The sequence below is a fragment of the Typopeltis vanoorti genome, chromosome 2, assembly GCF_054136105.1.
Source record: "Typopeltis vanoorti isolate ZY-2024b chromosome 2, IOZ_Tvanoo_1.0, whole genome shotgun sequence".
Classification (NCBI taxonomy): domain Eukaryota; kingdom Metazoa; phylum Arthropoda; class Arachnida; order Uropygi; family Thelyphonidae; genus Typopeltis; species Typopeltis vanoorti.
The window spans coordinates 180,059,944-180,085,423 of record NC_143550.1 but is presented as its reverse complement, the minus strand read 5'-3'; the positions used below and the strand labels follow the sequence as shown (position 1 = coordinate 180,085,423).

At 34.8% G+C, this 25,480-nt stretch overlaps 2 protein-coding genes across 3 annotated transcripts in view; both read left to right on the top strand.

Annotated features, from left to right (window-relative positions):
* LOC150109702 (uncharacterized) overlaps positions 1–4,922 on the top strand; it is a 31,454-nt gene extending 26,532 nt beyond the window's left edge. Inside the window, exon 2 of the mRNA XM_090414209.1 lies at positions 4,539–4,922. Within this exon, the coding sequence (XP_090270335.1) occupies positions 4,539–4,922 (384 nt within the window). The remainder of the gene's footprint in view (positions 1–4,538) is intronic.
* Positions 1–25,480, top strand: part of Set2 (SET domain containing 2) — a 552,532-nt gene that overhangs the window by 287,277 nt on the left and 239,775 nt on the right. The gene's annotated exons all lie outside the window — the stretch shown is intronic.

Below are 25,480 nucleotides of genomic sequence, written 5' to 3'. Positions count from 1 at the left end.
CAGATCCATAAGTTAAAATTGGTTTGAACACAGTCTTGTAATTAATGTAATCTTTTGAAATTTAAATATGAATTCTAGATTTGTATTCCTTCATCTAGACCTTTCTTATGTCTCCTATTATTGTCATGTTATCATTTGTGTGTGGTTCCTGCCAATCTGTTCTGTTTTCCATGATTTTCTTTTGCTTTATTACTACAAGTTTTTTCAGTCATTTCCTTTGTCTCTTGATGTGTCATTTTTTAGGAAATTCAGTTCACTATGTTGAACTTTTTCAGCTTTTACTCTTTGTAATAGTCAAAATAGCATATATTCTCTGGGACTCAAGCTGTGACTTTTCTGTAGTTTGTTATAGCACACTAACCACTCAGCTAGCCAGGTTAGCCGAGTGGTTAGTGTGTCCGCTCTCCAGTGAAGAGGCTGCGGGTTCGAATCCCACCGTGGGCGTGGATGTTTGTGATTGTCTGTGGAAATACTAGTGGTGGTGGTGGTTGGCGATAGATGCTGTTGGTGTAGTTACGGTCAGTTGGTGGATTGCGAGTGGGGGAAGCAGAGTTGTAGAGTAGATGCCCTCCCTCGATGAGTCTTTGGACTCCCTGGAGGTGACAAATAATAATAATATTATTTCATAGTGGTGTTTGCTATAGTACTTGTCTATTGTGTATAATTTACACAACTCTGATGATTTCATTAAAATTAGGTAAGGAGTAAATAAAGTTTAGCACTTTTTTTTTCTTATTAAAGGAAGTATTTGTCAGAAATCCCTTTATTATATTGGTTATCATATACACTTTTCCAGTGTTTCTATTTTTAAAGAACATGTTTACTGCTGTCATTTTTTTGATTGTATGATTAGATAACGTTCTACATATTACTCTAAAATTTCTCTCAAAATATTACAGCTCATTGCAGTGATTCACAGTATGTCTTTGTAGTGTGCTGTTTTTTCTAAAATGGCTGAAATAATTAATTATGTGAGTGACATAACATGAGAGATGGATTTAATTATGCTTGCTTCTTCGACTTAACTGCTTTGGTTGATTCATAGTAGAAATCCAGTCACTGAAGAAAAATTAATAACTAATTAACAAATTTTCATTTGAGCAACATCATTAGTGCATCAAACTAAGGGAACAGTAGAAAATGTAATTGTTTATAGTTATGTGCTAACAGTGGTTATCTTTATACATGCAACCACTTGTATATTACTATTTTCTGATTATAACATTAGGAACTTAAAATTAGAGGAGGTATTTTACACAGTTGTTGGAACTTAAAATTTCCCAAATGTTGAGAATAGAAAGACGTCATTGTAAGATCAGGATGGGGTAATAAGGTTTCAGAACTTTCTTTAAACAGACATTCATATTTAAAGATGCTTCAAAGAAGTTTGCTATTATTTAAAAGAATTATTCTCCAGTTAGTGTCAAGTCCACGTGGTTAGCCTAGTGTGCTTCGCAACCATATGACTGGGGAAGGGGTGTCCCAGGTTCGATTCCCGTCGAAGACATGAGGAATTTGAGGATCTTCCTCAGCCATAGGCCAAGTTAGCTGGTCTTGGGTGCGGGCAGTAGAGTTTTTCTGCCAGTTTATCTGACGTTTTTCATCCTGCAAGCAGGCAAACCGGCCCTGTGAACATACGCTGCTACAGTAAAAAATACCCCCCCCCCCCCAGTGGCAGGCTAGGCGACAGGTCGGTTGGGAGTGGTACTAACAAGAAGTCACATCTAAGTAACATGCGGACCCTGCATAGGAAGTGGGAATAACGCGTAGTGAAAGAAGAAGAATTCTCCAGTTAGTGTCAAGCCATTGCTAGGTTAAAGCTTATTAGGCTAGGTTTATTAGGTTTAAGGAGCCAAATATAGGTTGATGTTCAGAGATTTGCCAGTCAGCTGAATGGCCTGATTGACCCAACTAGCATAAGTGAGAAGAGTTTGATTTACTTCAGAGAGTGTTGATACAGTTGTGTTCATTGTCAAAGTTTCAGTTTCTCTTGCTTCCCAAGATATATATACATGCTCATGTATAATAAAAACTAATCCATATGTTTCTGTTTGGATGTCTAACAAAACAATGAAAATCCTAAAATAGCATTCTCTTGCTTAGAGGGACTTCAAGAAAACAAAATACACTGTCATCTTTTCTTGATTAGTTAACATTCACATTAAAAATACTGACACACTGACTGACATTAAAAATACTGACTACATTTGAAGTTTGAAATCATATTTCAAACTTCAAATTTCCTCCTACCATAAATCTCATATCATTTTGCTCTTTTATATAGCTTTCCATAGTTATTATAACTATAGACAGCTAAGACATCAAACTGGGAAGTAATCCAGATGTAGATTATTGGAAATTTCATATTATTACTTAAGGCAGCAAAATGCCATACTCAGAATTGAAAATGCAGAAAGGCAGTGGGAATAGATGATATGCAACCCTGAGTATGCGTGAATAAAAGTTTTTTTCATTGTAGAAATTTATAAAAGAAAAGGGAAATAAACAAGACTAGAATTTTAAATGAATTCCTTTACTGAGTGTTCTGGAATACTCAGTAAAGATATTTTTTATCAAATTAAATTGTGGTGCGAGTTTTTTTATTTATTAATGTTTTTCTAAAAACATCAGTTCAAGTTTTTCATTTTATATCCAAGAAAAATATAGATTTTATCAGTTGATCGATTGGAATTCCATTCAGTTTTTCATCCCATGTAACTTTTCCTTCTCTTGTTCTCATATTTGTTTTATTTTCACTTTGAAATAAAAATAGTATATGTGAAGTTAATGTTAATGTTTTTTACATTAAAACTGACATCTAAAGCTAATAGTTACTAAATTGTTTAGTTAATTACATTACTCAGCCATATTTTGCCTTGGTCACTAAGGCAGCTTCACAGGCACGCTGTGTAGTATGTATGCATGCAAGCTCCTTAAGTCGTAATTGACACTCTCTGGGTGAGTTGATTTGCACTTACTGAAGGTTTCAAAATGACAGTCTCCTAGATTTTTGCCTGGGTGATGCAGTCAAATTCTTTAAGTTTAGGGAATGTTGTGGGAGATTTCAGAAATAGTCTTTCTCTGATTTGAATCTGTTTCTGTATAGGAGGGAGATTTTCTTTCCTTGGATCCAGTGATTCATATGTATGGCACGGTATGGCCTGCCATCCCGTAATGATTGTAGTGTTGACAATCCTTCCTGTTTGTCCAAAATATTGAAGCATACAGAAGCAAGGGACATTGTAGACCCCAATATGGTCCAGATGGTTAAGAGGATCTTTAGATGACTAGATACAGATAGCTAGTTCTTGGTAAAGAATGCATACAATTTTTTTCTGAGATACCCTGGATAAAGGGGATAGTTGTGGATTTTTTTTGGGGGGGGGGGGGGGGTGATTGAGTGGATGGGATGAGAGAGCTCTGTTGATTTTATTAATGGGGAGTCATTGGCTTAATTTTAGCCAATAAAATATGTCCCAAATGTGATAACTTTTGTGGAGAGGCTGTTGTAGTCTGAACAGATAGCTCTGTGCTAAGTTTTAATAACACCATAGTGCTGGGAGGTATGGTGGTTGGTGTACTTACCATTGTGAGTAGGTTTTCCCACATACTGAAAAGGATAAGGATCCCTTTTGGTAGCTAGGTAAAAAAAGTATTAAGGAAAGACAAACAGTTATGGTTTTCCTTTTTAAGTGAAATGGATCCTCAGGTATTTTCTGTTGAGGTGTGCTAAAAATGTTTCTGATAAATCCTTTCCATGTGACCAAATGAGAACACACCATCAATGTAGCATAACCATATTATGGGTTTGAGAGGCATAGAGCTTAGAACCATGTAAAGATTGGCACGTGTGTGGGGGGGAGGGGGGGTTAATTAGCAAAATAAATTTAGTTAATTATTAGCTTCAGATGCCTGTTTTATTCTACAAAACATCAACGTGAATAAAAAACATCCAAACACACATATTAGATTAGTACATGTGATATGAACAAAGGTTATATCTGATCAGTACCATTATTAAACTCTGGTTCAGAGTGCAGAGGCACAATCATCTGATTTATATTAAAAAAATAAAATCAGCCAGTGCCTTTTGTTCCTATATAAGTTTTGGTCCTATCTAACTTTTGGAGACTGAGGGGGAAGTTAGTTCTCCACTAGTAGCTAAAGAAATAGCTGATCCCAGGCTATCACTAATTATACAAAACATCCAATTAAGAGATGCAACTGACAAGTGCCACCATCTCATGGTCCCTAATCCTAACACTGTTTATTGTCTGAAAATGCTTATATAAAAATATATATATATATATATATATATATATATATATATATATTCTGCTTTGGTTTGCTGTTTATAACAAATTACAATCTGCATCTTTTCACTTTTTAGGAAAACATTGTCTTCAAAAAAAAAAAAAAAAGCCAGTTAAATTATATTGCAATTTGTGTTGTTAAAACATTAAAAATTAATGTAAAATATTGCAGTTAAATCGTTTAGGCCTTTGATATTAAATATTATAATATTCTAATGCTTTCAGTTGAGTAACGTTTTGGATAAGGGTGTAAGGGCTCCAGAAGTGAGAGACACTTTGAGATCTGACATGAACCAAATTAATGACCAAATAGAATATGATGTCCTTACTGCACATAACTTGGCTGATGTGGATCTAATTGAAATGGTGACATATACTAATCCAACAATGGAATACCAACAAGATGATTGTGAAGAACAAGAAATGGAAGATAAGACTAAAATAAGTTGGGGAACAGCTGAAGCCTGCTTTGAAACAATTCTTAATTTTGTGGAAGCTAGAAGTGAATTTAATACCCAACAAATGATGATGTTGCACAATTTATATTCTCATTTTATGCAAGCTAAAAGATCCTATGAAACAATTGATAGTAGAGGAAAATTTCAGTAAAACTGTTGGATTATATTTGAAATTTCATAATCTTTCCATCAGGTAAATTAATTGAACTCTGATATATGTAGCATCTTTCACAACTCTGCCATCATTCTTATGCATCATCTGCTAAGAATGACCCCATTTGGCATTATAAACTCAGATAACAGAAATACCATTATTCTGAAGTAGATGCATGTTTTTATTTATAATTAAGTCTGTTATGGTTAATAAGATTTAATATCAAGTGATGGCATGCTTGTATTAACAAAAGACTATTAAGTTTTTATTTGTTGGTCATCTCCACATATTAAATCTAGATAAACAGCAATTCACTTACATGCTGGTTTTAGGTAACTTAATATGTTATTGTAAGTATATGAGAAATGTGTATATTAAAAGAATAAACATTTATTGTATTTGTATCTCTGGTGTCTCTTTTTTTATGACAGCATAAATAATGATAATAATTATTATTAATTGGATATGTAGAAGTTCCATGACTCATATGAGATAGATTCACTGTAGCTTTCATAGTTCTTATCAAATTTTACTTTAAATTCTTTCCTGCATTGCACTCACCCACTTCTGGCAATATGTTCTACTTTTTTAATCAGTTATGTTGATTGCATGTTTTAAAGAAAAGTGTACTAGGTAATATTATATATTTATGATGAAGAACACATATAGAAAAATAAAGTTCATTTAAAACTCCAATATACTCACTGCACGCAACTTGCTCTCCATGCCCTACTGATCAATAACTCTCTTTCTGAGACCTCCTACTGTGCATTAAAATATTTTCTTTATTTGGGGATCTTTATAGGGATTCCACTCAGATAAAGGATTAAAGCTGAATATAATTTTGTGGGAAGTTTTTGGTATTGAGACCACATTATTATGTAAATAAAGAGTTTAATAAAAATGAATTTTACTATTTGTATTCTGGTTTATCAATTACATTTTGTTGTATAAAACATTTTTGTGCCAGTACTCCTGATGATGTAAGTCTTATGACTTATGAAACTTGTTGGGTTTTAATTGTGCATATTTTTATTAAACTCTTTATTTACATCATAATGTGGTCTCAATACCAAAAACTTTCCACAGAACTGCTAAACCACACAAACTTACATTTGCAAGAATAATTGGTATCTTTAATTTATAGTATAATCAAGTGAAAAAAAACTTTCAACAAGTATCACCTCTCAGACATGTATCAACTCCAACACCATGCCCAGATGTTTGTTATGGTACATTATGATATTGCTGCTTGATATTATTATTATCAACTCTCGACCTCCATGGAGTTAGAGACTCATCGTGGGAGGTACTCACTATTGCATACAATGCTGATCCAACCTCATCTTAAACTGATTCAGTGTATCCACATCCACAACACACTCAGGCAATGCATTCCACTCACCAACCACCCTCCATGCAAAGAACCTGCTTCGCATCCCTTTGCTCACACCCTCCTTATACAGTTTTCCAGCAATGGCCTCTTGTTTTACTTCCCTCTCCAATTCTATGAAAAATCTCTTCTATATCTACGTGATAACAAACCCTGACCAGTTTATATGTCTCAATCATATCCCCCCCCACATCTTCCTCTTATTTACGAGGCTCTGCAACTTACATTCCTTCAATTTGTCCTCATATTTCACATTCTTAAGACCACTGACTACCTTTGTGAATCTTCTCTGTACCTACCCTTTCCAACATATCCTCGTCACCATGAAAACCCGGCGACCAAATCTGTGCATAATAATCCATATGAGCCTGATCAAGACCTTATACAATGGAATCATAACCTCTCTATTTCTGCATGTCAGGGTTCTCTGCATCATTGCTGTTATTCGATGCGATATTTCACATCTCATTTTGTTAAGTGTTTCTAATCACTACCACTTGCATGTAGTGATTTAACCCTGCAGTCTATTTATTAGCTGTCTGTTGTTAGTGCTATCATTGACATGTATCTTTATTACACATGTAAATGTATGAAGTTTGCATGATCAAAATATCCTATCTCCAACCAAATTTTCATCACTAAAGTCTTTCTTAGAAAATTCCGTGTATCATGATGTTAGATAAAATTTAAATTTTATTTCATGTATAATTTTCCACACTTCCTTTTCCTGACCAAAATTTTTTTTTTTTTTTTAAATGCCTATCAAATATGAAGTATAATAGTTTTCCTGCATTCATCACTTCTGAAGTATATGCCTGTATGAGATACATAAAAATATACATCCACATGACTTAAGACATGATTTTAAGTTAGATTAAATTCATTATTTGCATTGTTACATTAAACAATTTGTACTATTAGAAACAAATTACTGTGCAGTTGATTATTGGGCCATTCTAAATTAAATAATGATAAAATTATTACAACCATTCACAACTAATTATCTACATTTGTAATATATAATTAACAATCACAAGTATGATGGGATAATTGAAGCAGTAAAGAAAAGATAATCCACATTGAATTTTATTATTAATTTTGGGGGGGGGGGGTTGGACAAGATACAGACAACTAAATCCAATATATTTAATTGTCCATTTCCGAGTTCTCCGAAACATTATATGCAAAATGTTTGAATCAACATATGTGGAAAAGATTAAATTGTGCTCAAACGTATTTTTTGTATGTTCTGTATTTTTCTGTAAATGATGGAAATTAAGATTTAGTGCCTAGTATGCATAAATGATTGTTTATTTTAACTGATTATTCTACATATTGACTAATCTCCATTCCATTTCACAGCTACTTTCCAAAGATTTAAAAAGTTGACATTAACAACGAAGTTGAAAGATTTTTTGATCCATTGTTACAACATCTTGTTTGGGGTGAGGCAAAATAGACATTTGTATAATGTGAAAAAAAAGTAACAAGACTTTTGTGATAAAAAGAAATGTCATTGTGGAAGAACATACTCAGAAGCCATACATTGATTTTTCTAGTGTTTTTCTCGGAAGTTTTTTTTTTTTAAACAAAAGAAAAATTGCTAGTAAGAAAATTTTTAAAAAAAGGTGTTATTTTTTTTTACCCATTTTTCTTGTACAGTTTGCATATTATGTTATCTTAAAGAATATCATTACAGCTTCGTTATTAATTTCTCATATAAAAAAAAGTTTAACTTATAAAAGCACTTGCACTCATATATATTTAGTAAGATAGTAAGCGTAATGTGCAATTAACAGCATTTGTGTGAAATCATTTATACATGAAGTATAAACTTCAATATAGACGGGTGTATTTATTAATGATTTCATGTTGAATTTTCAGTTTAGCATGGACTCGTAAAATTATTTATCAATGAATGGACATTTACCTATTTTTCTACTTCTTAAAATTGGTACCAATTAGAAAAGCAAGCAAAATAAATAAATTCTATATTTTGCTGAAATCAAATAAAATGGTCATTATTTACAGATATAGTGGTTTCACAAATAAAATTATCAAGTTTCCAGACGGAAAAAAAGTGAACAGTTATTGTCCTCCCCATTCTTACAGACTGTACATTCAGATCTCATTATAGCATATTTGTAGATGTCATCAGGTAGTAACTGCATTTTGTTGTTTATGTGAAACCATCACCTTGTATATTGGTGACAAAATCTTGCCATAAGATGTTTTCAGACAGTCCTCCCCAGAAAAGGTTATTAATTATAGTGCAGTATTCGTTCATGGGTTAGATAATCCATGAAACCCTCTCTAGAGACCAAACATAATACTTTTATCAAGTCATTTGACACTTCTAGTAAGCAGGGCATTGGTCTTACACTGAATGCTGAAGAACCTATACAACATATAAAGGTTTCACAAACATTTGTGCTAATGTGGAATACAAATCCACAGTCTGCACATTTGAGAACAGAGATGTTATTCATTCAGCCAAAATGCTAACAAGTGCTGTATGAACACTTTGACATCCTTGCTATAGCAAACTGTAGGGACCAGAAAAAATAGTTTGTGTGATAGTTGTTATAGTGAATTTTTTTTTTTTTTTACCACAGCATTGCTGCTATGGGACTAAAAGTCATGACATTTCTGCAGTTTGTTATAGTGAGAGAATTCAGTGAGATTTAGTGGTGCAACATTAAATTGCTAATGTGAGGGGATGCAAAACCAATTCCAATTCAAAACAATTTTTTTTTTTTTCCCTTATATGGATTTCTCAGTAAAGATTAGAGGTGTGAACAGATGGCATCAATGGCAAATCATATTAATAACGAGGATATTAGGAAAGAACTTGACATTGTCAGCATCCAGGAATGTATTAGCAGAGCTAATCTCAGGTGGTATGGTCACTTAAACAGAATGGGCGAGGAAAGATTAGCAAAACAAGTGTTCTCTGCCAGGTTGGCAGGAAAACGACCCAGAGGAAGACCAAGATATAGGTGGATTGATACTGTATAAAGTGCCTTAGACGATAGAAATATAAGATCTGATAATGTTGGAGTCTTGACAAGTAACAGACTGATTTGGAGGAAAATTGTAGATAGGAAATTAGTAATTATGTAATTTTTTTCATGTAGTACTATCATATCCTGTACACCCCTTGAGGGTACATGGCAGGAATTTGATGATGATGGGATTTCTCAGTTGTATAAGTTGTTTGGCTTTTAATGTGTTTACAGAACTTTATTTTCAAAGTTCTTTTTAGACTTTTTCTCGAATCAATGTACAATGCACACATATTGTTTCCCTAATGATTAGTAACATTTTATTTGATTTTTTTATTCCGATTTCTGGTAAAACCAACATATAATATGTCGATAAATGTTTTCATGATTAAACAATAAATATTGATTAACAAATAGATAGATAACAGCTTTGTTTTGGTGCCACTACACTACATTTTGTAGAGGTTGTTGAAAAACCTTAAAAAAATGGAGGAATGAGATATTCTAGATGTTTACATTAATTACTTTGAAAGATTGTTAAATAAAATAAGTATTGGTAGAAAATATTCCAGAAGAATGTAATCAGGAGTATATATACATCAGCATTTGAGGTAGATAAAGCTATCAAACACTAGAAATGTTGGAAGACAGCTGGAGTGAACATTCCAGAAATTCTTAGCACTGACGCTTTATTAAACGTTTTACAGTGACTGTACTGCACAAGGGATGGTGAGGTAAAATCCCAAATGACTGGAGTGGATCTCTCATACCACCCATCTATAAAAAGAAATTAAACAATGTGAATATTACAGCAGAATTTTACTGCTGAGTATTCCGGGTTAGATTTTTGCAAGTCTATTCACCAAGAAATTCCCTTCATGTGAGTCACCTATGTGTGTGTGTGGTGGAGGGGGACCTCTCTCTCTCTGCTGACCCTTTTCATCCTTATTTGTGTACTAGGCTTTTCTTCCCACATTCTTCACTTCTTCCAAGTCTTTATTACTATCTTATCTTCCAGAACACCATCACTGTGATTCATGGATTTGATGATTGTCCACATTTATATATATATTGGATTTTATCCTTTATCCAAGTGTAAGCAAACAAAGTTTGTGTCTGAAGTACTTTCAGGACCAGGGCAACTCCTGGTAAAGGTGGTATAAGTTCTCATCACTTGGCTTAGTATCTCCCATAGTGCAAAACACATCTCCTTATGGATGTCTGCAAGGAGATGTCTTTGCACAGTGCCACCCATAGACATATGAAAAGGGGGAATGCTGGTGTTCTTGCACTACTTTGGCAAGATGAGTGGTCCTGGAAGGCCATTATTGTTGCACTGTCTTCTTTCCTGTTGTGTGTAGACAGGGCACAAGGCTTGCTCTAGTGCTAGTATGGCATCTGGAATAGTGTGTTCCACTCCCAAGAGCAGTCATTGCTTGAAAGTAGCAACATCTAATCGTAAATCCTCATATGCTGAGAAGGCAGCTGTAAAAGTATCAGAAGGGACCTCAATACTTATATCGCTCCCACCTGCTCATAATTAGAACATCTCTGAACAAGATAGCTTGCTTTCTTGATATGGGATCACTCCTGAGGACATGCCAAAATATCTCACTACACAAGAATCCACTAATTAAAAAAAAAAAAAAAAAAAAAATAATAATAATAATAATAATAATGGAATGTGCACCACAGAGGATCAAAGATATGCCTGCAGACCATGGCATGAATACCTCCATTTCCCCCACACTGCAAGAAGATATTTATTAAGCACTCTAAATATTTTTTCATTTGTGGCCTGAACGTATAGAATAGTGTCTAATTAGACAAGGGAGGAGAGAATTATAGGCTTTGGCTAAAAAAAGTATGATGAAGGTGAGTGAGTTCAGTGGTAAGAGCATTATCATTGGAACAGATAGCCTTGTGAGTTAGTGTTTTGTGGATACCATATTGTTAATCTGCATGATGGTGCAATTTTTCATGCAAATATCTTCCGGTATGTGTAGATTTTCTTTAGACAGAAAAAGATAATGAATTATTTGGAATGCATTAGACTAGTGTATCTAGGAAGGGCAGATTATTAGATTCTTTCCATTGTGAAGTGAATTCTAGCTAATCAGGACTAGTAGACCATACCTTAGATATCCCTTCACACAGAATCGGGTGGAGAAAATCAAAAGTGCTACACAGAAATCATTGTTAGTCAAAGAGACTGTTTTTGCAATCAGCAGCAGCCTTAAAACATTCCACAAGCTTCAAGTAGAGCTGTATCAGTTTACCAAAAATCTGGGAGATAATAATTTTTAAATGAATTAATACTTGTTAACTCTTTCTTTATCCAGCCATAGATGGTGCCAATTAGAACTTTAATTCCTTGTGTTGTCCCTTACAATTTTAAACTGTTACCGCTATTAATTAAAATTGTTCATGTACTATTTTTTGTGCTCTGACAATGCTGGGTATAATACCAGCAAATAAGTAAATAAATATTAATAATTTTTAATTATTCTTGTGTTGTTGATTAAAACTTAAATAAAGTAGACATGGAACTGCCAACATATAAGTTTTTCTACCATATCACGATACAAAATCAAACTAGCTGATTGGTTCACCTTCTCTTCCCTAGCAGAATTCGATTCTGTGACAGTATCAGCAATGCAGAGAAGCATGTGAAAGTGTATTATACAAGCTGTCACAACTGCAATTCTCAAAACATTGATCGGTTTCTATGTTGCCTAACCTCTAGTGGAACCCTGATTGCATAATAGCCAAGAAAGCGTATCTTCCACAATACTCAACAACAATAAACCTCATTGCTTTCAAAAACGTGCCCAAGTCCGAACAAGACACATCTATCGTCAGAGGCAAAAGGAAACCTGGATCCAGTACACTCCTTGAACATAAAGACTGCACAGTTACCAACAGCCATTGCATTTGGGGAGATTTGTGCTAAAATATCAGCGTCGTTTTTTTATCTCCCACCCCCTTCAAAGAGCTCTTTGCCCAAAAATCCTGTTCTCCTTGAGCTGTACAGAAGAATACAGCATGCTGTTCCTTAAAATAAAAATAAAAAAAATTAAATGCCCCACAACTCCTGTTGGAGTAGGTAACATCCCTAATGAGAGATCAAACATGTCACCGGCTCCTGCTTTTCCTAAGACGAAGAAGGATCCGAAATCACTATTAAACTATTGACCAGTTGCTTTTACAAGATGCTAATCCAAGATTCTGGAGTGGAAAAGGGTTTAAGTCTTGTCCTTTGCTAATATCATTCAACAACCAATCATCTAGTGTGACTTGAAGCATCCATTTGAGACATTCCTGAAATGCAAGCACCTAGTGTCAGTTTTCTTTGATGTGGAAAAAGCATACACTTGGAGATTTTGTGGATTTTTGCCACATATATGGTATTCATCCAACCTAGGACTGAGACTAGGACAGACTAATTCCGGTTGCGTCAGAAGCCAAGTTCTTGAGCGTGATATTTGACAAAAAGACTCAGTTTCCTTTCATATATATATATATATAACAATTGCAAGATAAGTATTCTTAAGTAACAAACATTCTTCTTACCCTATCTTCCACCTCTTGTGGTGTTATAATATTCTTTGCTTTGATTGTACCATGAATTGTCTAGATCAAAACTTGATTATGGTCCCAAGTCTAAGTTTCTGCCAGAGTGAATACCCAGTTATGGTTGGGCACTGTTTATGATTAAGCTATAAAAAGTCTGTACTTTGTAGCAAATGAACTACTTTAGCTGTCTCTACTATATATTACTAAAATAAAATCCCTTCCAGACCATTCCACATGACCATTTTTTGGCAACAATAGGAGAAGCTATACAACGCACGTCAGACTGCCACATTGCCCTTTGGTTTGCCAACAAACAAAAGCACTCTTAGAAGCTTTAGATATCAAAGTAAGACAGAAACATTTATGTTAGTGGCACTCATCATGGTTTAATGAATGCAACAACAAGCTCTACCCAATCAAGCCTGAAATCAGACTAGAATGCCACAGTCTGATTAGACTAGACTGTGGCATTCTAGTCTATTCAAGTTTGAGTTGTTCTTGCTTTGTTCCCCCTAGGTCATAGCATCGTATGCACTCCTTCTTATTGAATGGTGACTAACATGTATGTGTGAGTTGTATGGTATCATCATAATCATCTGCCTTTGTTTTGTCAATGAACATTGTCATTATTTTAGCCACTCAGGCAGATTTTATCCATTTCAACATGTATTATTTCTGTTTTTAAATTTTTACACAGCATTCATATTTATCGCCTTATATAAATTCTATACATTATATATTCTATTAGTTCAACTTAGTGTATATAACCCTTTAACATGTTTTTTTATTTATGTTTTATTATTTTTTTTTATATACTGATTTTTATACCCTCTTTTGTGAATTTATTACCTTATGTACTGCTGACACATGCATTGATGCAGAATTATCATAGTTGTCCTTACCATTAAACCCAAACCAACTAAACAAACAACCAGCCAACATATGGAAAAATTGTGGAAGAAGAATGTAGTGATAGACAAACTGTGTTCCGGCTAAATAAGTATAAATATTACTACGATCAGATTTTCACTTTTGAGTCATACAGGGAAGGAATCATGGGAATATAACTGAGATCTTATTTACGTTGTGATTCAGCAGGTCAAATTCAAGGTAGTAGAGGAATCAGGTTTATAAAATAAAGTGTTGGTATGATGTTATTCCTTAAATAAATCTAGTGCAGGTCCATGAGATGCCATAACTAAATTGAATATATGCTATAATAAAATCAGTTGAAAATCTGCCATAAAAAGACATACTATGAAAATAAGCCAGAATGTTCAAAACTGCTGTCTATTAAAAAAAAAGTCAAACATTTCAGTTATCAATTCACAATATTTAGTGAAGATAATCTTGAAAGGTACCTGTGGCAATAATGATTCAAAAATGAAAATAACACTATAACCATAGTAATCAACTAGAACAAAAATCACAGATATTTTGTACTGAAATTAAATATACATGGTGACACTGATCATTTACTGTTCATTTCAATGCAAAATATTTCTGTGCTTTTATTAAAGTTTATTGCTGTTATTTTTGTTGGTTTAGTGAAGATGCCAAATTAAATATGGAAACAGATAACAAAGCTGGTATTGTAGGGAGTTATCTGAATTTATATAGAATAAGATAGAAATTAGTTGAAACATTGAACTGGTTGTTTACAACACTGTTCAAACTAGTTTTTCCTTATGGATCTTGAGAGCTGAGTTAGAGGTAAAATATATGATAACACTTAAGACCACAGATGTGAGAGTGCTGAGAAAAATAATGGAAGTAAACAGGTGGCATCAATGGCAGAATTATATTAAAAATAAATGGATTAGGAAGGAGCTTGATATTATTAGCATTGAGATAAATGTGGGCAGAGCTAATCTCGTGTGGTATGGTCACTTAAACAGAATAGGAGAGGAAAGTAGGTATATGATGCCAGGAGAAGACTAAAATCCAAGTGCCTTATAAGATTTGACAATATTGGAGTCCTTACAGATAACAAATTAATGTAGATGAAAATTGTTGATAGGCAGTCAGTATTAGCAATAACCTTTTCATGTAGTATGTAATCCATCATGTATGCCACTTGAGGTTGCATATCAAGAATTTGGTGATATGATGCTATTCGGCTAAGAGTATGTGTATCTCACTAGGATATGAATATGCATGTCATTTTCATCACCTGATATGACAATTGTCTTGTAATAAACACAAAAAAATTTATTCTGATTATAAGACCATCGGTTTAATACACATATGTACGAAAACGCATTGTACATATTTTCACTAGCATACTGTCTAGCTTTGGCAAGACTAAAAAAGGTGAAAAAATGATAAATGCAAAAAGAAAAAAATAAATAAATAAATACAGAACCGTTTATCATGGTTAGGCAACCAAATTTGACAGCTCGCGTCACAATGTGTGCATGTAGCGAGATGCTTCAGTCATTATTGTTAATACGCGTTAGTTTTTAGTGTATTGGAGTTCCACTATACTTAATGAATTAATCAAATTTTTCCATGTATCTTTCAATACTGCTCCTTGATTTCTGTTCAGGTTATTTCCTGTTCGTAGGACCACTACTGCTTCTTTGAATATTCAGCATCTGTAATCATCTATATATGGCATTGAGCTGTTTTCCCAATCTATTGCATGGTTAGAAGTTAAGAAGTGATGCGCCAAACCTGAGGTATCCATTCTGTTGTGATTTACATCTCCAACGTGTTCCTTCTGTCTAATTTCCAGGCCTATGTAGGAAAGTCCACAAGTGCATGGTATTCTATAAACACCTGCATATTTGAAAAATGGAACGCTGTCTTTAAGGGATCTTAAAAATAGTCTAATGGTTGTAGTTGGTTTAAACACAACTCTGATGTTGTAAGGCTTCAAAATTCTAGCTATTTTAGGGGAGACTGAACCAACATAGGGGATGACGTACTGAGTAGCTATCCTTTGTTGTTGGAGGTTATTTTTATAAAGCAATTTGTTGAGTATGTTTGGAGGATAACCATTTTGAGATAGCAATTTCGATATTTGAGAACGTTCTGTACGTACATCTTCTTCGTCGTGTTTTTTTTTTTTTTTTTTTTTTTTTTTTTTTTTTTTTGTGACTATGTTTTGGGCTCTATTTCGTAACATATGGATGTGCTGTATTTTTGTGTATGATTATGATTGGAAGTAAAATGTAGATACCATCCAGTATCTGTTGGTTTTTTATATATAGTAAGTTTAATATTATCATTCTCTTGTCTTTTGACCAGTATATCTTAAAAAAGGTAGTTGTTGATTGTTTTCCAATTCCAAAGTAAATTTGATTTTGTTGTGAAATGAATTGATCTTATTTAAGAACACCTGTAAGCTTAATAATTTTTCTTTCCAAATGATAAAAATATCATCAACGTATCTCCACCAGACTGATGGTCTTGGAAAAATGTTGGCTAGAATTTCATTTTCTAATATCTCCATCAACAAATCCGCACATGGTGGTGACAGAGGGCTGCCCATGGCTAGACCTTCTAATTGTTGATAAACGATGTTGTTAACTTTAAACAAATTGGACTTCAGGCAGTGATTGAGAAGTTGTGTGATATCCCTAAGAAAGAGATCTTTTGTAATGTTTATGGCCTCCTCAACTGGAATGTTCATGAATAAGGAGACCACATCCAGACTGGCCATTATGTCTGTTTTTGATAGCTTAACGTTCTTGAGTTTCTCAAAAAAGTATTGAGAGTTCCTTAAATAAGACTCTGTTTGTCTGATTTTTCCTTTTAGTAGGTTGGCGAGGTGTTTGGCTAATAGATACGTGGGGGAAAATCTGCCATCAACGATCGGACGAAGTGGAACTTCTTCTTTATGCACTTTGGGTGCACCATAAAGGTGAGGTGTTATAGGATGTGAAGATTTAAGTTTTCTTTTTAACTCTTCAGGCCAATTATTCATATTATGAATCAGAAGGCTTATCTCGTTATGGTTAGTCATGGTTGGATCTTTAAGTATTTTTTACGTGGAACGGTCCGATAGTAAATTATTGATCTTACTAATATAATCTCTGGAGTTTAAAATGACTGTGGAGTTCCTTTTGTCCGCATTAGTAATTATTATATTTTTGTTCCTTTTCAAGTTCCGAATTGCCTTTCTATCGTAGAAAGGTTGCCTAACCTTTATAAACAGTTCTGTATTCTTTCGTTTTTTTGCATTTATTATTTTTTCACCTCTTTTACTCTTGACAAAGCTAGACAGTATGCTAGCGAAACTAGTCGGCATTCTTGTACATATTTGTATTAAACCGATGGTCTTATAATCAGAATAAATTTTTTCTGTTTATTACAGTATATAAAGACAAATATGAATAGTCTAAATGGACAATTGTCTTGATTACTCGATGATTGTAATCAATTTGTATATCACTTGTCAGTCATATGCAAATTGTTCATGTCTCATGAATATAGGCTGAAATATAATTCGCTGTACATTTAATAATTTAAATTTTCCACCTCCTAAATATATACATTATCTTACAAATCTTTTTATTTATGATCAGTTAGTTTCTGGTCAAAATATTTGCAGTAATAAAATTACTATATTGTAAATGTGTGTGTCAAATCAATACATCTTAATTATTTGTTATTTATATTACCGGAGGAACCTCCATAGCTCAGTCAATATAGATGAAGCCCTTTGGTTGGAAAGACCTGGTTTCAGTTCCTGTCCATACAACAGGAATAGGGAACCTTATCAGGTTTTTTCAGCTAAAGGTGAGTTAGCTTGTCTCATATGGAGGTGGAGGGTTTTTCATCCCTCACAACAGGCAAACCGGCCCTGTGAACACACACACACACATCTACAGACTTAAAATACTTAGGGCTAGAAAAGCAATGGGAAACCACCTTGTACCAAATATAAAAATAAATATTCCCTAGTAAAGTAGCATATTGCTACCCCACCAACCATAAGGTTGACAGAGAACCCAACAACATTACCTGATATGATGACCGGAAGCAGTCATCTAGTTTTTCCTTCTCTATAGCTTTCGTTTTTTCTCTTAACAATTTGTTGCATGTCTACTTGATATTCAAGAGAAAGTAGGATACACTTTACTGCATTGCATTGTGCCTGATCAGAAAATATGACATGATACATTTTGTCCAATGTCAGGAATGAACTTGTTAAAAGCAGATTTGCTGTAAAAGGAATAGCTATGATAACCCTTCCATACTTTGAGCATAAACCATAAGCATGAAGGAGAGTTTAGAAGATATTTTCAAGTTGATGGAAGTGATATGGTATTAGGGATAACAGAAAAATTTGTGGCAACTGAAAGTAACTGGATGATTGCTTGGAAGGAGGATGCGGGGGAGAAGGAAAATAATTGGATCCCTGCTGCATGGATGATTGTGTTTTATAAATGGTGAAGAATGGTGCTTTATAAATCTTTTTAATCTTTGTTTTGTATATTATCCAATATTTGAAACTCCAAGAAATATTTTTCTTAAGTTTTGTATTCAAAATGTTTTGGAAATCTTGGATCCAGATAGTGAAATATGGGTCCATTTTATATCCAGTACTGTAATAAAATATTTCTGGCACTTGTGTTTAGCAAAGATGACTGCAATTTTTTTAAGTATGGAGGAGGTTGCGTTTTGTGTTTTCATTAGTGTAAAATCTTTTTTGAGAAGGAAGGCAATATTTTCTTGACACGGTGTTTTATCAGTGTCGCATAAAAGGGAGTAGTGGCAGAACATTGTCATGTAAATTTGACCTTCCCAAAACAATTTTACACTAGTGAGAGAAGAGAACACAAACTGATAATTTACTCCTGGAAAATGTCTGCACTCCCCCCCATGAAAAACTCAGAAAATTTGAAATACTGAAAAATAGCATCACTTCTTTTGGAGAAGAGAAATTGAAGTCAGAAGACCTGTCATAGGTATTGTTGAAGAGTTTGAAAATAAGAATGAAAGAGCTGAAAATTATAAAGAACTATTAGTTATCTTCTAAAGCACTAAGGCATCATTGAATGTTTATTATTATGACTTGAGACCATCAGGAACTATTTGAGACATGCCACAAATCACCCACACCAGCTGTCATACCTTTTCTTGAATTCACGAACACTACCTGCACTGCCCACCTCCAAAAACAAGCTATTCCATTTAGGCACTGCTCCATGAGAGAAAAATCTAGCTCATCGTTATTTTGATTGCATTCATTCTCACCTTCTACTGATGCTTGTTTTCATCTCAGCCTCCACATAATGAAAATTTTCTTCTACTGGTATCCTATGTGATCTTTTCAAAGGTTTATAGACTATTATCATATCATGCATCTTTCTTCCATTTGTTAGTGTCTGCATTCCACACCTTCTCAGTTAGTCCTCATAACCTGCACTCCACAATCTTGATATCATCAACACTCTTTGTTGTACTCTGTCCGCTGTATTTGCTCACTTGAAACAGGAGACAATATCTGCACATAATAGTCCAAGTGACTAGTTGGATCTTCTTCTTCTGCAGCTTGTCCTACTTAAGTGGGGTCGCTGTTAATGATGAGTCTCCTCCACATCCTCCTGTCTTGTGCTGTCACCATATCCAAGTACTTCATCCTCAAGTCCTCTTCTCCCAGCTCCCTCCATCTCTTCTTTGGCCACCCACGCTTCCTCCTTCCGTGCACATCCATCTGCATGACCTTTCTTCCCACATATTCGCCCTCCCTCCTCATCACATGTCCAAACCATCTCAACTTTGCCTCCTGTATCTTCGCTCCTAAGTTCATAACTTTCACTGTTCCCCTCACATAGTCATTTTTCAGATGATCCTTTCTGGTCACACTGCACATCCACCTAAGCATTCTCATCTCTGCTACCTCCATCCTGGTGATGTTATTTTTCCTCAGGGGCCATAGCATACGTCATAGCTGGCCTCACTACTGTCCTATAAATTTTGCCTTTCAGATTGATCGGCACCCTCTTATCGCATAGCACTCCAGCCATCTCTCTCCAGTTTCTCCAACCTGCTTGTATCCTACATCCCACTTCCTTCTCAGCCCCTCCATCTTCTTCCACTGTTGAACCTAAGTATCTAAAGTCCATCACCTTCCTGATGATATTTCCTTCCAGCTCCAGATCTGTCTCCTGGCCGCCGTCCACTTCGCAGCACATATACTCAGTCTTACTCCACAATCTTGCCACTTCTTCTCTTTAATCTACATACAACATTGTTCAAGATGCGTCTTCTCTCACCACCTCCATCACAATATTAAACAGAAACGGACTTAATGCTGACCCTTGATGCAAGTCAACTGTTACTTGAAAACTTTCTGTCTGTCCCAGAGAGGTCCGAACTCTTGTCTTCACATTTCTGTACATCTGCACCAACCTGACATATTTCTCCGGTACCTTCTTCTCCCTCAGACACCTCCAGACCTCTTGCCTTGGCACTCTATCGTATGCTTTCTCCAGATCCTTGATACTAGTTGTATCAAGGCTTGTAAATAAGCAAAATGACTTCTTATCTTTACATCTCCATATTTATTACAATTACTGTTATCCTTTGAATTGTATTTGCAACCTACTGAAACTCCAAGCTCCCTTTTCTCATTAGTTTCTTCTTGGTAATGCAGCCAGCATAATATGCCATTGAATATCCTGTTATACCAAAGTGCATAATAGCTTTATATGAACTGATAGTCATTTTTATCTGCTCACAATTCCAGCCTATTCACATCATTCTGCAAGTTCTTCTGCCTTGACAGTTTTCTGATTACCACCAACAAATGGCTGAATGCCTCTTATCAAATCCCTCTTATTGCAGTTAGTGTAACAGCAGAATAATAATTGGACAAAGGACTGATCCTTGTGGTAAACTGCTGGTCACCTTAAACCTTGCAGACCCCGCCACACATGCACCATTCTTTGAAGTCTGTCAGGCTCATCTCATCCAAGCTAATAGTTTATAATCCAGTCCCATATCTATCTGAAGTAATAGCCTCCCATGCTGTATCCTGTCAGAAGTCTTAGCAAAATCTAAAAGTATTCTTGTGTATTCATTATTAAAAATTATGGAAACAACTACTGTATTATAGTAGAACTTCAGTTTAATATAAATCAAAATAATCACTCGACATTTCAACCTTCATATCAAGGTTTTCATCTACAGCAGTGGTTCCCAAACTGTGTGCCATGGCCCCACAAAATATTCCAATATTTTCATTGAAATGACACTTGGTTAGCCCACATGGTTTTAGAATTGAACCATTGATGATGCAATGATATGAAGGACATCTAATGGACACTGTACAAACCACTAACTTGGGCTTTTAGTAATACATAGTAATACTAGATAGTGCTCATTGTCAGAATTTTAATAATCTATTAAACTCTGGATTGTTCTGGTCAATGCACTGCAGAAGACAATTGTTTCTGAGCCTGCTACACAAACAGATGTGAGTGATCAGTGTGAATATAGTGACTGAATTGTTCTAGTTGTTTATTGAACTTTCTCAATACTTGGTGTTTGTATATAAATACCTGTCTCCAGCCTTGATTTAATGAAGATTGAACCAACTGAATGGTGTTGTGATCAAATAAACTTTTAAAAGGTATTGTTCTTATCTTCCTAAAAATGGACAAGTTTTAATAAGCATTGTAGGAGTGAAAATAAAAGAGGACACACCATAAACTATTGGTGGGGATATGGAGTGGAAATGTCATAAATATGATGACAGTTATTTGAATTTCGGCTTTATATCGACAGGTGTCAGTGCTTCCAAGTAAGCTTAAATGCCATTTAGAAACCATTTGGTAAACCTCGTGAATGTTTTATCAGAAAGGTAAAAGAATCAAAACAACGAAAAGATAATTTTTCTCAGCAGATGTCAATACCAAGCAATGCTTTGCTAGCATCATACAAGGTTTCATATAGAGTCGCGAACGGTAAAAAGCTCCATACCATCGCAGAATAACTGATTTGAATCAATGAATTATATGGGCTTTTTCAGTTGAAGGTGAGTTAGCTTATCCCATATGGTACTGACAGGGTTTCTCCCGCATACAGACATATCAGACATCGGAACATGAACAATTTACAGACAAAAAAAATACTGTTGTTGGTGATGATGGGCGATAGATGGCATTGATTGCAGTAGTGGAAAGGATGAGATGTATTTAGCGAAGTAGAGTAGTGTTCCCTCCCACGATGAGTCCTTGGACTCCCTGGAGGTGTCACGTAATAATAATAATGAGCCTGCAGGGAACTGCTTTCAAAGGTGCCTTGTCTAACAGTACTATTAATCGCAGAATACAGCACATGGCTGAGGATCTCAATGATCAATTAATTGAAAAAATAAAAGGGAAGAAATTTGGGTTGCAGCTGGATGAGGCCACCGACAGTAATAAGGATGCACATTTGTTTTGCTATGTGCGATTCATGGATGCTAATGACATTGTGGAAGACTTTCTCTTTTGTAAAAGTATCACCACAAGTACAAAGACTCAAGACTTGTTTGAGATCCTGGACACATTTATGGTTGAAAATAATTTTGAGTGGTTGGTGTGTGGGTGTCTGATAGTGGACATCAAACAACCACTGATAGTGGTTGTTTGATGTCCAGCCGTTATGGAGGATTGCAAGCAATTATTCAAAGAAAAGCTCCAAATTCACTGTGGACCCATTACATCGTTCACAGAGAAGTATCTGAGTCCTCCACTGAATATTTGGTTTGGAATGTGTGGTGAACGTGAACTTTATAAAAACTCTGCAGTGAAAGCAAAGTTTTTCAAAAAATTCTGTGAAGATATATGGGTGCCGAATACACGTTTTTGTTGTACTAATGTCCCTCTTCGGGCACTGTAGAAAAATCCTGATGCACTAAGGGCGATGTGAACTAAAAAAGTTGGGGAACCACTGATCTGGAGTATACATATATATATATACAAAGAAACAAGCTACATCACAATCTAAGTGGTATGCTAAAGTTACAGTAATTTGGTCAACCATTACAAATATTGGCCTGACCTCAGGTGAAAAAAAATAATAAAAATAAATAAAAACCCTTACCACATCAAAGGATTTTTATTTTATTTTTTTCACCAGAGGTCAGGCCAGTAGTTGTAACAGTTGACCAAATTACTATAACTTTAGCATATCATGTAAAGGGTAATGTAGCTTGTTTCTTTGTACATATGTATACTCCAGATGATAATCTTGATATTAAGGTTGAAATGTTGAGTGACTATTTTGGATTATATTAAACTGAAGTTTTACTCTAACATGGCAGTTATAATTTTTAATAATGAATGTTGATCACTGTGTAACCGTGAAGAAAAGTATTGTGTATTTATTCCCCTTGTGTAATCTAACTATAACATCATTATAAAATGTGAGTAGTCTACTCAGACATGACCTTTTCTCAGTAAACCAATGCTGTTTGTTGGAAAGTTTAGACTCTTTTTTAAATCATTTCTGTATGCCAGCCCTAATCAACTTTTCTAAGTTCCTCACATCTGCTGATATACTGATAGTTTACCTGTGTTTGAAACACCCTTGTTCAGTGGAATTATCACATGTTCTTTCCATTCCTGTGGAATCTTCCTTGAGGTGAGACTCAAATTATACAACTACAGTATGTTCAAGTCACAACCTCTACTACCTCTTCAGTCAGTGGAGTTTCTTCATTCAGTCTAGAGGTAGTACTGCACATACCTGGTTAATATCTCTTTGCAAAATAGGTACTCATTTGAAGGTTAGTCTCTTATGTCACTTGACATCTGCATTCAGCAGAGTTATCCTTAAATAATTCTTCTAAATGCAGTTATTTAAATTTGGACAATTAATGTCCAAACCAAGTAGTGATTTTAATTTTTTTAAATTATTCCACACATGAAAGGTCACAAAACCTATAACATAACAGTGCCAAATGTGGGCAAGCGGTTAAGGTGAAAATAAGTACTCTATTAATATATTTCTTAAAAATTTGAGGATTGAACTCATTAGGAAAAACTTTATGGGGGAAATTGTTCCAGAGATAAAATTGTGATGGGATGGAGGAAAATAAGTTCATTTGGTATGTTTAGAGTTGAGCAAGTACAGGTGTTAAACAGTGGCTGCTGTAATGATTAGAAGAAAGTGGAGGAATGGTAGCAGCCATTTTGGCAGAAAAGTTTCTGCATTGAGCCTATAGAAAAGTCATGATGTGGAGGCAGAATGCCTGTGGGAAAGGGCAGAAGAGAATCCATGAGAGAGGAGTCGCATATTAAGCCATTTACCCTCTTCTGTATATCATCAATCATTCTTAGGGTGGTTTTGGTGACATCAACCCAAATTTGAGAAGAATATTCCAAGTTTGGTCTGATCTTGGACTTATGAATTGTCGGGAGTTGAGCTGGAGTGAATTAATAAATTCATTAACTGCCTGTCATCTGTGCCCAGTATCACAGTAAAGATCATGATAAAAACTGCAAGAGCAAAACACTGATATTCTTTGGGGGTGAGACCACTGAGCATGCTTAAGTTGGAAGCATGAAAAGGAGATACAAAAATTAAAAACAGAGCAACATATCACTTGTCAGAAGTTGAGTCAGTATACCACAACAATAGCGACATCTGATAAACCCTCTTTACACTGAGAAGGCAACTGTAAAGAAAGTGTCATTAAGAACATTGAAACATATCTCAATCAGGCCTTCTCACAACCACAACATCCCTGAAAGATATGGTTTGCTTTCTATCTCCTTAGAGTGAATTAAAGAGAAAAATCAATATAAACTCACTCCTTAAGACATGCCAAAAATGTTTCCCACTACATGAAAATCCTCTTATTAAAAAAAGGTAATGGAAAAAGTATTAAAGACTCTCCTCCAGACCCTTCATTAGGTGGTCCTTCAAGAGGTAGCATGAATATCTCTGTTCCTCCTCAGGAATGGTGAGATCAGTATTTAAGTCATTAGTTTTGGAGGATCTCGGGGTTTCGATCATTTGAGTCCTATTGTTTCATGAATGAAGAACAGGAATGGAGAGTGTTGTATCAGCAAAACTATAAATGGAATTTGAAGTCAGAGAGAGAGCAGGTCGTTGATTTAAGGAGGAAGAGCATTGGTGAGAGTACAGAACTCTGGAATACTCCTCCATCGATAAAGAAATCTGATGTGAGGAGACTATCCACCATAATTTGCAATGACAAGGAAGGAAGCTGGCAATTGCATCTTTTGTAATATCAAGAAAACCACGTAGGCCTGCTATGAAATGAGAATGGCAGAATCCATTTTGGTAGTGTTGCTAAGTAATTGATAGGTCTCCACATGGTGAAGATGGTTGTCGATGACTTTCATTACTTTTGAGAATATTGAGGTGAGTGCAATGGAACTATAGTGTGATGACCAAATTTTCTCTTTTTTTAGATACAGACTGGATAACGGTTTGCTTTCATTCTGTTGATTAGATGTGAGATGAATATGACAACTTATATAGGCATAATGGGATTGGTGTTAATTTTTGAGCACAAGTTTTGAGCATATCTTAAGTAATACTATTAATAATGTCATTAATTAATCTCCAAAGCTATTAATGTTTGGATAATTAATGTCCAAACCAGTTAG